At 44.8% G+C, this 14,845-nt stretch overlaps 7 protein-coding genes across 7 annotated transcripts; 4 read left to right on the top strand and 3 right to left on the bottom strand.

Annotated features, from left to right (window-relative positions):
• Positions 1–900: 900 nt before the first annotated feature.
• On the top strand, positions 901–2,208 carry TREMEDRAFT_61096 (uncharacterized protein; the record flags this gene model as incomplete). The annotated part of the gene is made up of 4 exons (XM_007003447.1): positions 901–960; positions 1,016–1,200; positions 1,522–1,699; positions 1,756–2,208. The coding sequence occupies 4 exons, from the start codon at positions 901–903 to the stop codon at positions 2,206–2,208; spliced, it is 876 nt and encodes a 291-aa protein (XP_007003509.1).
• A 1,027-nt stretch (positions 2,209–3,235) lies between these two features.
• On the top strand, positions 3,236–3,994 carry TREMEDRAFT_61095 (uncharacterized protein; the record flags this gene model as incomplete). Its single annotated transcript, XM_007003446.1, has 3 exons — positions 3,236–3,298; positions 3,425–3,825; positions 3,970–3,994. 3 exons carry the CDS (start codon positions 3,236–3,238, stop codon positions 3,992–3,994), a joined length of 489 nt encoding a protein of 162 aa, XP_007003508.1.
• A 329-nt stretch (positions 3,995–4,323) lies between these two features.
• On the top strand, positions 4,324–5,877 carry TREMEDRAFT_43268 (uncharacterized protein; the record flags this gene model as incomplete). Its single annotated transcript, XM_007003296.1, has 6 exons — positions 4,324–4,608; positions 4,709–4,750; positions 4,817–4,825; positions 4,867–4,943; positions 5,262–5,433; positions 5,584–5,877. Exons 1-6 carry the CDS (start codon positions 4,336–4,338, stop codon positions 5,875–5,877), a joined length of 867 nt encoding a protein of 288 aa, XP_007003358.1. The 5' UTR covers positions 4,324–4,335.
• A 349-nt stretch (positions 5,878–6,226) lies between these two features.
• On the bottom strand, positions 6,227–8,985 carry TREMEDRAFT_43266 (uncharacterized protein). Its single transcript, XM_007003295.1, has 6 exons — positions 8,530–8,985; positions 8,025–8,324; positions 7,642–7,843; positions 7,086–7,547; positions 6,792–6,939; positions 6,227–6,636 (listed from the first exon to the last, which is right to left on the bottom strand). The coding sequence occupies exons 1-6, from the start codon at positions 8,813–8,815 to the stop codon at positions 6,313–6,315; spliced, it is 1,722 nt and encodes a 573-aa protein (XP_007003357.1). The 5' UTR covers positions 8,816–8,985; the 3' UTR covers positions 6,227–6,312.
• Positions 8,986–9,335: 350 nt separating this feature from the next.
• TREMEDRAFT_61092 (uncharacterized protein) lies at positions 9,336–10,622 on the bottom strand (the record flags this gene model as incomplete). Its single annotated transcript, XM_007003445.1, has 5 exons — positions 9,336–9,462; positions 9,607–9,714; positions 9,956–9,992; positions 10,037–10,209; positions 10,417–10,622. The coding sequence occupies 5 exons, from the start codon at positions 10,620–10,622 to the stop codon at positions 9,336–9,338; spliced, it is 651 nt and encodes a 216-aa protein (XP_007003507.1).
• Positions 10,623–10,979: 357 nt separating this feature from the next.
• Positions 10,980–12,178, bottom strand: TREMEDRAFT_61091 (uncharacterized protein; the record flags this gene model as incomplete). Its single annotated transcript, XM_007003444.1, has 5 exons — positions 10,980–11,094; positions 11,138–11,455; positions 11,512–11,548; positions 11,595–11,764; positions 11,982–12,178. 5 exons carry the CDS (start codon positions 12,176–12,178, stop codon positions 10,980–10,982), a joined length of 837 nt encoding a protein of 278 aa, XP_007003506.1.
• Positions 12,179–12,888: 710 nt separating this feature from the next.
• Positions 12,889–14,802, top strand: TREMEDRAFT_73513 (uncharacterized protein). Its single transcript, XM_007003693.1, has 3 exons — positions 12,889–13,102; positions 13,255–13,396; positions 13,443–14,802. Exons 1-3 carry the CDS (start codon positions 12,936–12,938, stop codon positions 14,721–14,723), a joined length of 1,590 nt encoding a protein of 529 aa, XP_007003755.1. The 5' UTR covers positions 12,889–12,935; the 3' UTR covers positions 14,724–14,802.
• The last annotated feature ends 43 nt before the right edge of the window (positions 14,803–14,845 follow it).

The raw sequence follows: 14,845 nt of genomic DNA, 5'->3' as shown, positions 1-14,845 counted from the left end.
TCGACAGTTGCCCCAAAAGCAAGACGAAGGACTGATGAAGAAATAAAATCCAGAATAACTTACATGCTCCACTGGCAACATCCTTAGCTTCGAGGACAACCACTCTCCTACCATGTCCGACTGCGTCAGCTCGAGTAAGATGGTAAGCTAATGAAGCGCCTGATAGTCAGGTCGAGGTGATTCGGCATGAATGAAGTCAGATATGGCCTTACCACATATCCCAGCACCGATGATGATATAATCAGCATGAGCGGGCAATGGTTCGGTAGCGTCATGACCGTATAACGAAGACGGACCACGATTCTGATCGTGAGCTCTTCGTGCGGGACGAACACTGTTTCAGGGAGATAAGAGACAGCACTACTGACTGAAGCTTGCCAATGTGAGACTGTTGAAGCAAAGTTCTGAGGGAATATAGACATGGGAAGGTGTTGTTTGAGAGTATTATTGTTGAGAGACGGTATCATGGCAAAGAGAAAGTGATGAAATCTGGAGGAGATACGATAGTGCCTGTATTAAGAAACCTTAAACTTGACTGGTCTTCAAAGGTTTCTTATCTATGAAGGAACCAGAAGCTTCTTGCCATGATCACCTCATCATCCTTTTTGGGGTTGTCTCATGTTTTTGTTTTCGAAGTACGACATGGCTTCCTTCACATCGAGAGATGAACTTCTCGACCGATCAAACTAGTTCAAGGGAGGGAAAGCGAGGTGAGGGATGGGGACATTCAAGCTTCACATGGATTTAGTATCGAAGTGTTCTAAGTTACTAGGCTACTAGGGACCAGAAACGGTCAATCGATCCCCCGTTTTTCAAGTGTCAATCACAAATCGATAGTCCGAGAGGTGAAGGAGCTCGAAAGTTGTTGGGTGTGATAAGTCGCTACTGTAACCTACATGTATGTGGGGTCAGATGGGTGGACAGACCCCCGTGATGGAGGATCCTTTCACACGAGCAGGTGTGAGTGATCGTTTGTCAAGTAGCCTGTCGACTCGCTCTCTAGCTCACATACCAGAACCCCGATCTGGTCAACAGTGAGATCGATGAACAAGAGAAACACCACCTTCCTCAGTCATATGGTTTGACATACAATCATCAGATGCTCATCTGGAAAAGAAATCTCCCTTCAACTAAGCTTGACAATCAATTAACCGTCTCTCTGATGAAGAGACGTCCGACTTTCGAGCGCAAAACCAATCAGTATCTTGTCACGTTATGACAATTCGGAGTGGACCATAGGGTAGTCATGACAACAATCGATTACATGACAACACATCATTCGTCGTGATCAGAAGGACAACAAAGGGTCGACATATTGAAACTTGGCTTCTGCCTCCGATACCACATCTCTCCGTCGACGAATGACTCGTTCCTTTCAAGACAGATGCCCCTCTACCTGCCTCAGCTCACATATGACCACATCGACGGCCGTGCTGATCTCACCATTCTCAGTTTATCCATCATCTACCGATTTTCGACTTCCTAAACATTCGAAATGAGCTACAACCAGAATTGGTACAGCCAGTCAGTGTACACAATACCCGAAGAAGACCAAACAACTGTCAATACCAAACGCAGATCTCAGCGATGGAACGCTATTACTGGCCGAAGTGGAAGTGTGTTTTTGAAAGAAGGGGAGACGTACGAGGCCATGGATCCTGACCTCTTGATATCGAACGTTGATTGGACTCCACCACCTGTGAGTCTCACAAAGTTCTTTTCACACTCTGTTGCTGTGATTAGTCTGACGTACAGAGTGATACAGTGGAAGATCCGGAGTTATGGGATTATTATGATAGGATCAAACGAACCGATGCCCCAACCATTGAATCCACTGCTCAAAACGAGATTCACAAGCGTACGTTAAAAAAACGTTGTGATTATCACACCAGACGATTGAAGTTGCTCAAGATCGTCGCCGCGAATACATATCGACGATCTTATACTAAAGCCACCATGGATCGTGCGAAGGAACTTCAAACTGAAGGGGAAGAAATAATTCGTTCGTGTGCGCAAGTCAGCGACGCGGAAGCGCTGTCGGGATGGTATAAAAGATCGACTACTTATGAATTATCACTGGGAAACTTCGAAGTTAGAGAGATATGGGGTAATACGGAAAGACCGCATTCGGAGCAACCCTTCTTAATATCACCTGATAGTAGTCGAAGGTTTCAACTTGAGCATACTGATATGACGTATATTATATAGCTGATAGCTCTGAGATGAATCGATGATTTATTGTGGTTTACTAAGGCTGGAGAAAGGATCTTTCGTTTATTTCGGAGAATGGAACTTGAAGATCACGTTTTTTTCTGAGAAGACGTAGGGGATCAGATAAGACACAAAGGTGGGTAAATCTGATACTGATCTGAACTCTTGTGTCCTGACTCGTGTCACACTTGAGTACTGGGGATGAATCATTTCGATCCTTTATATATATATCCTTTCAACATCAGCATCAGCTGATTGGCATGATTGGTTATTAGTCACACACATCAGAGCTGACTATCTCAACCCCAGCATTTCAACAACTCCATCACACACATACCACCCATCTCACCCGGAATCCTTCAATGAACAACCAAAATTACAAGTACGCAGGTGATACCTCATGGGATCAAGACTTTCATGATAATCGTGACATGACGCCAGATACAGACCACCCGACGAGTCAACAGCGCGTAACGGACTGGACGACTTTCAACGACACTTATGTCATGACCAGTACTTATAGCGAGATCAACTCTCACTAGCAGAGTTGATATTGAGCCTTTTAGGACGGTTTATGATCGCGGGCTCGCTACCCGGTCATGACAGAATATCAACTCTAACGGGTCAGACGTTCGATTCACGGCTCTCACCTTATGTGTGGGGTGTGCTGGCTGCAGGTGTCAGCACCCCTTCTCAGGTTTCACCCTGAGCTCAGGTTTCATCCTGAGAGGTTGGTCTGGGTTCGCCAACCATCCCATGGTCGAATCGGAGGATTCGACGTTCCTAGTTCCTAGTTCGAGTTCCGAGAGCGTGAATACCTGCCGAGGGTACCTGACTTGCAAACCCACAGGCTTGGGGGGGCCTGCCGGGGTTTGGGGTTCAGAAGTACTGCTGTCGAGACGCCAGCTTCCCTGAAGGAGGGGAATGTGTCATGACCAGTACTTATAGCGAGATCAACTCTCACTAGCAGAGTTGATATTGAGCCTTTTAGGACGGTTTATGATCGCGGGCTCGCTACCCGGTCATGACAACTTATGACCTTAACAATCCTGATGAACTCATTTCCACTGTCGAATGGGAATCTCCTGTGAGTATGTCTCCTCCCCCTTCTATTCCCATCCCTCCTCTCTTAAGTTGTTCCCCCCTTATTTTTTTCCGTCGCCTTCATGTGACGTGTTATGATGTGCCCAAAGTTTCGGACGCTGATCTCAAGACGGAAACAGGAGATCTCAACATGGAACCTCAACAAAATACCGGAACGGGATCAACGACTCAAGATGCGATAATGCAATATGCGACTAACTTTAATGATTCAAAGATAAGTCGAATAGTGACCGACTTAGCGGGAATCAATCCTCAATCTACATCTGCTAGACCACGTCCTGGTCGAGGTGCCAATCGAGTTTATACGCAAGATACTAAAACCCGTGCGAGTCAATTACAAACGGAAGGTAACAACTTACTTCGTAGTCGTCCAGATCCTCAGAAGGACTTTAATGGGTTTACTGATTGGTATCAAAGATTGGAGGATTGGGAAATAACAGTGAAGACTTTTGAAGTGAGGGAGATTGTTGAAGGGGAAGATGTTGCGTCGAGAAGACAGCCTTTCCTTAGGTACAGCAGATAAAGATACTAGTCGTTTAGATATTTGTGCCAGGGTTCACACTCTAAACGTACTTCCATTGCCTTGCATGTCATAAGATATTGAAAGTGGGTCAATGTTTGTTTGATAACAGAATGACGGTAGCTTCATTGTAGACATTATGATGACGAAGAGAGATGAATCGCAAGACCACGAAATGAATCTTTTGCCTAGCACATTTGATGACTACTTTATAGTACCAGTAGTATATTGGTCCAATAAATGGCTCTTGTTCATGAAGGGACACAACTATTGATTCGAGTAAATGAATGAATAGCAACCATATACTGAGCAGCTCTAGTATCTAGTACGTTATGCCCGATTTGCGGGCAAGTTCCATCTTGCCCGGATCACATTTCCCTCGTTTTCTCAACTTTTGACGAAAGATTGACCATTTCCGACTGTTTCCGTCTACTTACTCACTATCTTCATACAGGATCTTCGAAATCGAAACAGCAAAAAACGCAGAGGGCATATTGACAATGTCAAAACTTTCGCCATCCCTCAAAGCCCTCATCTCAGCACCTCACGCATTAGGTCGTCCACTCCCTGCTCCTCCTCAACTCACAAGAGTTTTCGACACACTTCGGTCCCGATCTAGACCTCATTTGGAAGACGGTACAATACCTTCAGAACCATTTTTGGTATTAGCTACTGCCACACTTGTCACTGTGAACTCGCCAGAGAGTGTACAGAGACTTTGGAAGTATGCGGTGGAAGGGAGGGATGTTATGGGTTCTGCTAGAACGGCTGCTGTAAGTTTCTCCTTTCCCCCCCCCTCAGGACACATAAACGTTATCATCGTATCAAAGAGGATATTTATGTTGCTTGAAAAGAAAGAAAACTGATGGATAGCTCATGAGGGAAGCAGGTTTAAAATGTATAGCTCTCAATGGGGGTGAGTCTTCTTCTTCTTTGTCTCAACCATGAATGATATTTGGGTGAACATGAGCTGACTGATAGATCCCACGGGTGAGCTAATCCATTCGACTCGTGGTGAAGTTGAAAATTAGACAATCAACGCTTTGGTAGCACTACGTTCTATCTTACCAGAAGAAGTGATAGATTTGCTTTCGTCGATACCAACCAGGTAAGTTTTCTTGGTCTCCCTTTTCACCCTTCACTTCTCATCTCAACAGAATCTCCGCTCGTCACAGGGAAATAGATTGGAGATTATGAAGTAAAAAAATCTCCTCTACTCGATGATCATCTTCGTGGACATCAGGAGAATAATTCTTCCATTCATGGGATCCCACCAGCTCTGGAATCAATCGTTTCCCTCTCAGCCGATTAAGGCAGTTCTCTTCATAATGAGATGAAATAGATTTTACTCTCCTCAAACATGAAACTCCCACTCCTGGCTGCAATACGAGTTGATTGGACCAAAAGGAACAATAGTTGATATCAGAAAACACACACCGGAAAACATTCAATCCATTTCTTCTAGAGGTAGAGAAATGTGGGATATAATATATTCACCTTTCCATAATAAACTTTTAGATAAATTATCAGATGCTCATCCGGATTTACCTGTACATATTTTAGAATCACATTATGGACCATTATTATCTGATCCATCGGTTTCTTCCTCTTTTACCTCAAAACCTTCGTCATCTTCCACCACGTCTACTATTCCTTCCACCTCCTCTTCATCGTCGTCAATACTCTCAATGGACCAACGCGGAGATCACCACTCTTCCTTATCACCTTCTGCGAAACAAAATGACGAGCCAACAAATCGACAAAGTTCCATACTCTCCACAGGAACCATAGGACGTACACTTACATCCATAATGGCAATGTCATGTCTCCGCGCTCAAACAGGTGTTGAACCTCAATTGATCAGTCATGTTCACGGTCTACAAAAAGCTGCCAAAGAGGAAGATTCACAATTGGATGAGAAGATAGGGAAAGAAGGAAGAAGTTGGTTGTGTGGTGATGATGGTACTAAATGGGTGTTGGAGAGTGTTGATGAGATCAGTTCGTATGTCAAGGGAGGGGAGAAAAGTTTGGTAGAAATATAGAATATAGATCAACATATAACTTAGTCATTAGAATATAGAGAATATATACAATGAAACATATAGACCTCGTAAGGAGTATGTATTAGAATAAGTAGTGCTGGATACATCAAGGATTTCTGATGTTGAGATGAGATGAAAGTTCGGACATCTAGTCGGCAGTCGGCGTGGTAAGAATGAAGTGCACGAGGTTTGTGCGATCAGAGAGAGAGATAAGAATAATGACCACAGTCGAAAAATCGGTTTCTCCGAGAGAGTAGGTCACAATTCAAAGAGTAGGTCAAGGTACAAGTCAAGAAAGACACATGGGTAGGAAAAAGCTGTATGAAGAGAATGAGTTGGAAAGCCTATGTCAGAAGTAGAAACACTATTCATGCCTTATACCCAATGCGACAAATCTAACTTTTCTAGATCACACCTAATACTGTTCCTCACCACCTAATACTTTCCCAACGTCTCAGCAACAGCAAAACCACATCCCGTCTTCTCTTTTACTTCCTCCAATGTCACACCATCGGCCAATTCGATCAAAGTCATTCCACCATTGATCCTATCCACATCGAAGACAGCGAGATCAGTTATGATCCTACTTACACATCGTACTCCTGTAAGAGGCAATGAACAGTCTGCTTTGATTTTTGATTGACCGTACTTGTCCACATGATCGGTGACTACGATTATCATCGTTTCGTCTGGATTGGAAACTAAGTCCATGGCTCCTCCCATTCCTTTGACGAGTTTACCGGGGATCATGTAGTTTGCCTGAGAGTTAGTGGAAATTTCAATTGAGTGACTACCTTGTAGATTTGAGTATAGAACGGCTCGATGGCGGGGCCAAAAAGATGTCGAGGATAGTTTTATGTGATGAAGAGAGCACATCAGAGTTGGAGGAAAGAGAAACATATAACTGTACTCACCAAATCACCATTCTGAGAAACCTCCATAGCTCCCAAGATAGACACATCAATGTGACCACCACGAATCATCCCGAAGCTCTCGGAAGAATCAAAGACCGAAGCACCAGGAACGAGGGTGACTGTCTCTTTACCGGCATTGACGACATCCCTGTTTGTCAGCTATGTACACCGTATCGTCCTCGCGCTGAGCAGGTGGGAAGGGCTTGACGGAAGACCGCAAGGACGTGGATTCTTGAGACCAGGCTGAGGAAGAGGCAAAGTGAGATGGGATGAGAAAGAAAAGCAGTAACTCACGCATCCACCTGATCTCTAGTGGGATAAGGTCCCATTCCCAAAATCCCATTCTCACTCTGTAACCACACATTCGTCCCTGGTGGCAGATAATTAGCCGCCAACACTGGCATCCCAACACCCAGATTGACATAATAGCCATCTTTCAGTTCTTTCGCGGCACGACGAGCGATTTTCTCTCGTCTCAATTTGCCTGCGCTCTTACTCGGCACATCATCGGATATCGTCGAGGATGACCCGGAAGGTGTTGGCGAGGCGGGCGGTGTGGGTGGTTTGTCGTCATCACGAGTCGTCAAAAGTTCGATCTTCTTTTGCACTGTCGCACGCACGACACGGTCGACGTAAATGCCTGGTAGATCAATTTCCATGGGTCCGAGTTCTCCGACTTCGACAATGTTTTCAGCTTCGACGATGGTCAATTTAGCGGCTCGGGCACAAAGACCAGCAAAAGCTCTGGTGGTGTATCTTCACGTAAGTTCGTGTTCTACTGGCTGGCCTATCCGAGAGGTCATGAGGTGCGGACGACGTGTAATGTACAAGTATAAACGACAAGACTCACCGGAAAACACAATTTCCAGCTTTGTCTGCTTTCCATGCTCTTAAAATGGCTACATCTCCTCTGATAGCAGGTTCGAAAAGATATCGCTTTCCATCAAACTCGTGGACCTCTTTACTGACACCTGGAACGAGAACGTGTTGTTTTCCTTCTGCGTCGGGTTTAGACCACAATTGGGCAATTCCTCCAGTTTCGATCAGAGTTCCTGCAAGTCAGCACAGATTGTCCTATTTTGGGTCATTTGCCCTTCTGACCATGCGTTATGAGTTTAAACATTGCTCATATGCTTATATGCTGTTCCTTTTATGCGCGCCGATCAGTGGGAGTGAGAACAGGAATGACTCCGCACGTGAACGAGAACGTGAAGACTTTGGGAGGAAACTCACCAGCCCCTGTCCTAGTGTAAAACCCCGGCATTCCCGCAGCAGCAGCCCGCAACCTCTCAGCAATAGTCCCTTGAGGGGATAACTCCAGCATGGTATCTCCACGCAAATACGAATCTCCCAATCCTTTGTTCGTCCCAACGTAAGAGAGAATCATTTTCTTGATCTGACCATTCTTTACCATCGGTGCGAGACCATATACTCCGTCTCCGGCATTATTCGAAACTCCAGTGAGATCTTTGATGTGGGGATGGGTTAGAAGAGCGGCGATGATAGTTTCTGCTGTTCCACAGAGACCGAATCCTGAGTATTAGCAAGAGCTAGTTGCATCCACCCAATCAGCACACTACTGTGTATCGGTCCTTTTCGTATCTGGGTGTTTATAGGAAGCCAAGAAAGATGTTAAAGATTATCATGTGGATGACGTTAATTTGAACAAGAAGCAGTTATGAAAAGATTGGCGATGAAACGTAAGAGTGAAAGTGAAAAGAAGAAGAGAACAACTCACCAGCAGAAAGTAACAAACTACCAGGTTTTATATCCGCAACAGCTTCATCGGCATTATCCCAAACTTTACCTTTACTTCCTCCTACAGCCGGTACTCCTTTTCCTTCAGCTGGAGAAGGAACACTGTCCAATCCAGAATTAGGGACGGCAAACGAAGCATATCGTTTGGATGGTGGACCTACTGGGTATCGTAGGATGGGTGGGAGTAGACGTGGGATGTTTGTATGACTGAGATGGGATGAAGTGGGGAGAATACGTTGACGAAGGATACGAGCTGAACTGATCATGTTGAGTTGGAGTCTGATGGTCTATTTTAGTGGGACAGTTGAGATAAGAGAGAACGATAGAGAGATAAATGGGATGGGGAAAGGATATGCGATGATAAGGATGTTAGGATGAAGTATGGGAGGGGAATATGAGGATGGATGGAATGGAGGTCAAGTAGGAGAATGAAATGTAGAAAAAACGTTTGGAAATGACAAAGTTCTGATATGGTTGGTGGTTACGGAAAAGTTCGGGGAACAAGTCCGTCCGAATCCTGAACGTCGGTTATTCACAATAGCCGGGTGTAAAGCCGCAGTTCGGCTTCGGCAGCGATCGTGCCTGCCATTCGTCTGTAGCTGACGCTGGTGTCTTCTTCATAACACCATGACCGGTCCAGCGCTTTGAGATACCATTCATAGCGAATTTACTATGCCTGACATGTCTATAAAGTATCATTTATTACTTGATTACTACAGACGCCATGCCTAAAGAATGATCCAAGATTCCAAAATATGCTCATTCCATTGACTCTCATGAGAGCCTTCATCGTATCCTCCCATATAACCACACTGCCACGACCATCCAGAGCAACCATAATTGCGACGTATGTGTCATGACTGATGGTTGGGAACTGGACATGAGAGAGAGACTATCAGGGAAAGTAGTAGGTCTAAAAGTCAGTTCAGCCGCTGTTATAACACTCAAAACTGAGTTGATCGTCAGTTGTAGGGCAACATGCTCCACCATGCGTTGGAGAAGGGTGCAATGAGACCAAGGTGAGTATGGTAAGGAGTGATAAAAGGCCTGAACTCACTTGAGGTTAGGAGTACTGGTGAATGGTCCTAATTCATGTATCGCCGTATCCGACGTTAGATCCGGTAATCTGGCTATTGACACTGAAGCCGAACTCGACGTAGACGAGCTAGAGGTAGCAGTTGAAGAGAAGGAAGAGGAAGAGAGAGAAGTTGTTGGAATGGGATTTGACGAAGAAACTATCGGGGCTGTGGAGGATGATGATTTATCCGTTGGTAAATTTGAGGAAGTTGACGAGCTTGATGTACGTGAGGATGATGTAGAAGAGGGGGAGACGGAAGAAATGTCAGCATAGGGATCCAACCTAACATCTCAGTATACTATTGATATTATCGAAAGCAAGAGCTTACGGTTGTCCATCAATGACGATATAATCGAGACCCATGTCTATTCCATCAGTCGTGTTGACATATTCCAGGGGAAAGACTTACGTCCGAAAGCGTTAAACTCCACATAAGTAGGCCTATTGATGATTTGCAAGACGTGAACTTCATCGGTCAAACCTGTGGCGGAAAACATTATCCATGGGACTACTGGATCATCGGAATATCCGTTGCCTGAGAATAGGTTTCCGCCATCGAGGGTGACTGCGTAAACTCCTTCTCTGTAAGTCAGCTTGTAGCTCTTTTTGGTTTGTCTAAATATTGAGTAGGTTGTCGTTTCACAAATATCGATGTCGTAACGACTTCACCTCAAAGTACAGCATAGGAGTAGACAGTAGACGGGACGTTGGGGGAAATATTCAATTCACAACAAGGAACATAGGGTCCGGGTGGGAAAGAAGGGTGAATCAAGACAAGAAAAAACGCACATGTTACATTTTGCACTATAAACAAAAACACTTGCCCCCTTGAATCTAAATGAAGCATAATCACCTTGTACCGCCGTCATATGATACGTCTGATTGTAATATTGTGATTGAAGATCATCTGAGATGATTTGCTTAGATTGGTCTACCCAACCAGTACCTGACCAAGCTATGTATGGAGAGGAATCATCAATCGTAACGTTGGCCATGATCCTATTCTAGATTTGCGAACACTGAAAAACCCTACAACCTTGTAGATGAGATGATTGATATTGTTGGTGTTTTCGTTCCTCGTATGTATCCAAGACAATGAAGGGAGAGTTGTAAAAAACAGGAAATACCCTTAAGTTGACGTTTTAGACTCCTCAAGTCTTATGAAAGGATGAAACATCCCACGGGATTGATGACTTTTCTCTTCTTTTCTTATTCTGTTGATCTTCGCACCTGTGTCAGGGGGATGACTAGTCAAAGGTACCCCCCAACTTGGAGTTTGTACTCCTGAATTTATATGGATTCTCGGGGGCGGCGATGCGAGTTCAGATGTCAAAGGTACCACAAGTCTCGTTTCACCTTCTTAAAAGGATGACAAGGAGTAAAAATGGGAATAAGACCGAGGAAATAGGAGGATGAGTATTTGTTCCAGATCCAATAGCCACGATGACGGAACTGGCAGAAATGTCCCTTTGTGTCAGTAGGAAAAAGGTTTTGTATAAAGATGACGCACTTGGTATGTGGACTTCCCATCTCTAATATGGACGTGGGGTTCACAGACGAGGAGATGCTGTTTTGGATCGTCGTGCCTTGCTGTTGTGTTGAAGGAGAAGAAGCTGAGCTCGGACTGGAAGAACCTGCAAGATCGGGCATGGGTGTCGAGGAGACACTTTGGGAAGCTTGACCCGATGGTAGAGATGGGACGGATTTACTAATGGATGTGGAAGATGGGGATGCAGAAATAGACTGAGAAGAGGTTTTCGAAGTTTGTAAAGTCGTGGACGACGTAGAAGTTGAAGTTGAAGTCGCCATATTATTGACGTTCGTCGCACTGAAATCAATTTTAGTATCCCTCAGACCCAGGTAGAAGATGAATTAAAGTCTCACCTTTGACTTTCCAGGATAATATAATCCAATCCAAAACCTTGCCGTCAGTCATGCTGTTGATAATGTCCTGAGAGGGTACTCACAATTGGCATTGGCTATAGGATTGTAAGTCGGTTCATTGTACATCGTGACGACGTGTGATTTCCCATCGGACTTCATATTCCATAACAAGGCAGGCGCTACGACGTCCACATTGTATCCGTTGTAATACTGTTTCGATTCACCGTCCAGACTGACGGAATACCAGCCTTTACTATTGAATCAGTATCACTTCTCTCGTCTTTCTTCTGTCCACAAAACAGTACACTAATCACATTTGATCTCGATGTCATCCTCAACACTTGATCATCTGACTTTGGAAGATGGTGGGCTTTCAATTATGAAAGTTTATGAGGGCTGATATGACCAAGTATCCGTAAAGCTGCGCGGGTATCATGAATATGAACAAGGGGGAAAGGGAGAAGACTCACATAGATCTAAAGACACTATAAAAGTAAACGGTATCCGTAAATGTATAAGTAAAATAATCTTGATCCTGACAAGTCGTATGAAATGTTTGGTCGTAGTAAATAGAAGGATCTATTCCTCCTGTGATTTGTGTATGCCAATTACCACCCACATAAGAGATAGAAGTCAAGGCGGTATCATCTATGGTGGTGTTACTCATCGTCTCCAGAGCTCACTCCCGTTCGAAAGAGATATAGAAAATGATCAATGGTTTGATGTTGAAGAACTAAATTAGTGTTCGACTCTCAAAAAAGGGTGTAACGTCAAAAGAAATCCTAAAGCTGGGGTGATGATGAAGGGCATGGAGAGTCAGTGAGGATGAGTATCAACGGAAATCATACATTTTTGGTCATCTGGGTATAGGGCGGGAGGTGAATCTGAAGGTGGGAAAAGGGGAAGATCATCAGTGGTATATAAAGGACCAAGAGTGAGATTGGGAGAAAAGAAAGGGATGACGAAACTCTCTTGACGTGGGGTTGGTCAGTTTGGTAAGATCTACCTCACCACCTTTGAGCTCTACAGCTAAGAGTGGGAGAGGAGAGGAAGGTGCTGGAGCGTGTTTCAAGGGGTTTTATAGATGAGGTGAAAGAACATGGATGAAGGACTTGTATCTATACCCCCCTTCCTTGGGTCTAGACAATCCATGCTCCCTGCGTCATGAAGCATGCTATGCTTCGACCCGTAGGCTGGCCACTGGCCGCCGGCGGCTGTCGAAGTGGTATTCTATTTTACTTGATTGTGAATCTGGCTTCAGTATCTCATCTGGGACGAGAGTGATAACGATTGACTGAGGGAAGAATGATTTCAAGTGAAGAGTCAAACGAACAAAGATCTTCCTTCAAATTCAACATCTTTCTTCAAACGCATCATGACATGACGAAATGACGAACCATCTTTGACTTCATTCTTCCTCAAACATGAGCTCTAGCTTGCAGCCTTCCTTATTATACCATGACCTCTCTTCTCCGCTATATCCCACCAACATACCTGGTTTATCCTTACTGGCTATCCGACTTCCCCATCCCGTCCGGGTAACTTCCCTTCGGATCACTCCTGAAGGTGTTTTGTCAACGTCGGGAATTGGGTGAGCGTCACTCCTATGACACATCCTCACATACTACATGTACTAAGAAACACTACCTTTCATTCTCTCACTCTCTCCTAGTATGCTCCTTACCATCGTTCTTCGCATCCAGCAAGGTGATATCGTACAAAAGAGTGAATAGCTGATCTCAGCCGGACAGTACCTGCACGATGGAATGGACGACTTTTACTGAATGTTTTAGGTTCAGAACCTATCAACGCTCTATCACAAACGGAGATATCGTACGAAGAAGCAGGTTGGGAACAGGAATACCCTATAGACATGCCTGAAGGTGTGAGCTCCTTCAGTCGTCTGGACTTGAAAAAGAGCTCAGATCTAGGTGACCACCAGACTTTTAATCTTACAAACTCCAGCGACATGTATCACCCTTTCGGTGTACGGCTATGATCCCACTTCATCTCCTACCGTCACGACAAATGTGGGATCTTCAAAAGTGAATACGAGAAGTGAAAAGGTTTCACTTCCCCCCAATGGACGATTTCTCGATCTACTAGATGATTCTTCCTCTCGATCCAAGACGACATACGCTCTTCAAGTGCTCGAAGTGTTGATCTCTAGTGTCGAATCCGACAAAGTCTTACAAGAAGTAATACAACATCCAACAGCTACAGATTGGTTATTATCTCAACCTAGTTATCCACCAATACCCCTTTTACAACATCTACTCGCTGATCCTCAATATGCTCTACATCCTAAAATGCGACATTACTTACCTCCTTCACATCCTCTCCGCTCGTTGGTCAATGGAACAGAAACTAATCGAAGGGACAACGCATGGAACCGATTAGACGCCGCTGGTCTCATGATCTTAAAAGAGATCGGTCCTGGGGATATTTGGGAAGTTCAAGGGGAGAAGAGTCGATATATGCTTTTACTGGAGAAAGCCCGTTCATGGGCAGCTGAAGAGTCTAAAGGTGTCAAACGAAGTTTGGAACTAGCATTGGACATATTGACTTTACCGACTGAACGAGAAATCTTTTCACTCCAAGCCGAACAACTCGCTAAACTCGTCGTCATCTCTCGATGTAGAGGTTCATCCAGAACCCTATCTCTTCCTACACGACATGCGAGAAACATTGTGAAATCTTTACTGGAAATCTCTACTCAAGTCATTTCTAACACTTTGGCTTTCCCTCACTGCATCGCCCTCGTCAAACCTTACTTGTCATATCTCACTTTGGATGATCCCCTCGTCACCATCTGGAAACATACGCATACACGGACATCATCTCCATCGTCACACGGCGAAACGCCCGAAGAAAGACGACTTTATCGATTATCTCGGTCCATATCCTCCCTCGAATCCGACGCATTGGTTCACTCTGTCACGACGGAGGAAATGATGTCTTTGATGACGCCCTGTTTCCTCGCAGATCTTCGTATGGCCAGAGTGCCACCTTTGGGCATTTCATCCACGACGCCCGCAGTCAACCCCGGTGCGGGTAAAGAGTCACAGATCCAAACTGGGTCTACGTCTGCGTCGGCTTGGGCGGGTAAAGTATACTCTTCACATCAATTCCGAAACCGTGATTTGGCGCCCCAGGGGACCATGTCTCGGCCTGCAAGCAGACACGTCGACGAGTATGGAGTCAAGGGTTGAAAACGGAGATGTGTTTGGGGTGTTGTGAAAGAAAGCAAAAGTGTGAGATTTGATCATGCATCCAAGTGACTTTCTTTTTACCCTTTTTCAAACGTCTTACCTAGTTTACTACCTTTGCTGCG

Source organism: Tremella mesenterica (assembly GCF_000271645.1).
Source record: "Tremella mesenterica DSM 1558 unplaced genomic scaffold TREMEscaffold_3, whole genome shotgun sequence".
NCBI lineage: Eukaryota > Fungi > Basidiomycota > Tremellomycetes > Tremellales > Tremellaceae > Tremella > Tremella mesenterica.
This window is presented reverse-complemented; position numbering and strand designations above follow the sequence as displayed.

Bases quoted from the DNA above. Each gene is read 5' to 3' on its own strand.
- TREMEDRAFT_43266 (XM_007003295.1), bottom strand. From the start codon at position 8,815: ATGATCAGTTCAGCTCGTATCCTTCGTCAACGTATTCTCCCCACTTCA. The intron at 7,844-8,024 runs GTGAGTTTCCTC...GCTGACTTGCAG, and splicing joins TTACACTAGGACAGGGGCTG to GAACTCTGATCGAAACTGGA. The intron at 6,637-6,791 runs GTGAGTACAGTT...ACTAACTCTCAG, and splicing joins TTTCTCAGAATGGTGATTTG to GCAAACTACATGATCCCCGG.
- TREMEDRAFT_73513 (XM_007003693.1), top strand. From the start codon at position 12,936: ATGAGCTCTAGCTTGCAGCCTTCCTTATTATACCATGACCTCTCTTCT. The intron at 13,103-13,254 runs GTGAGCGTCACT...AGCTGATCTCAG, and splicing joins TTGTCAACGTCGGGAATTGG to CCGGACAGTACCTGCACGAT. The intron at 13,397-13,442 runs GTGAGCTCCTTC...GCTCAGATCTAG, and splicing joins CTATAGACATGCCTGAAGGT to GTGACCACCAGACTTTTAAT.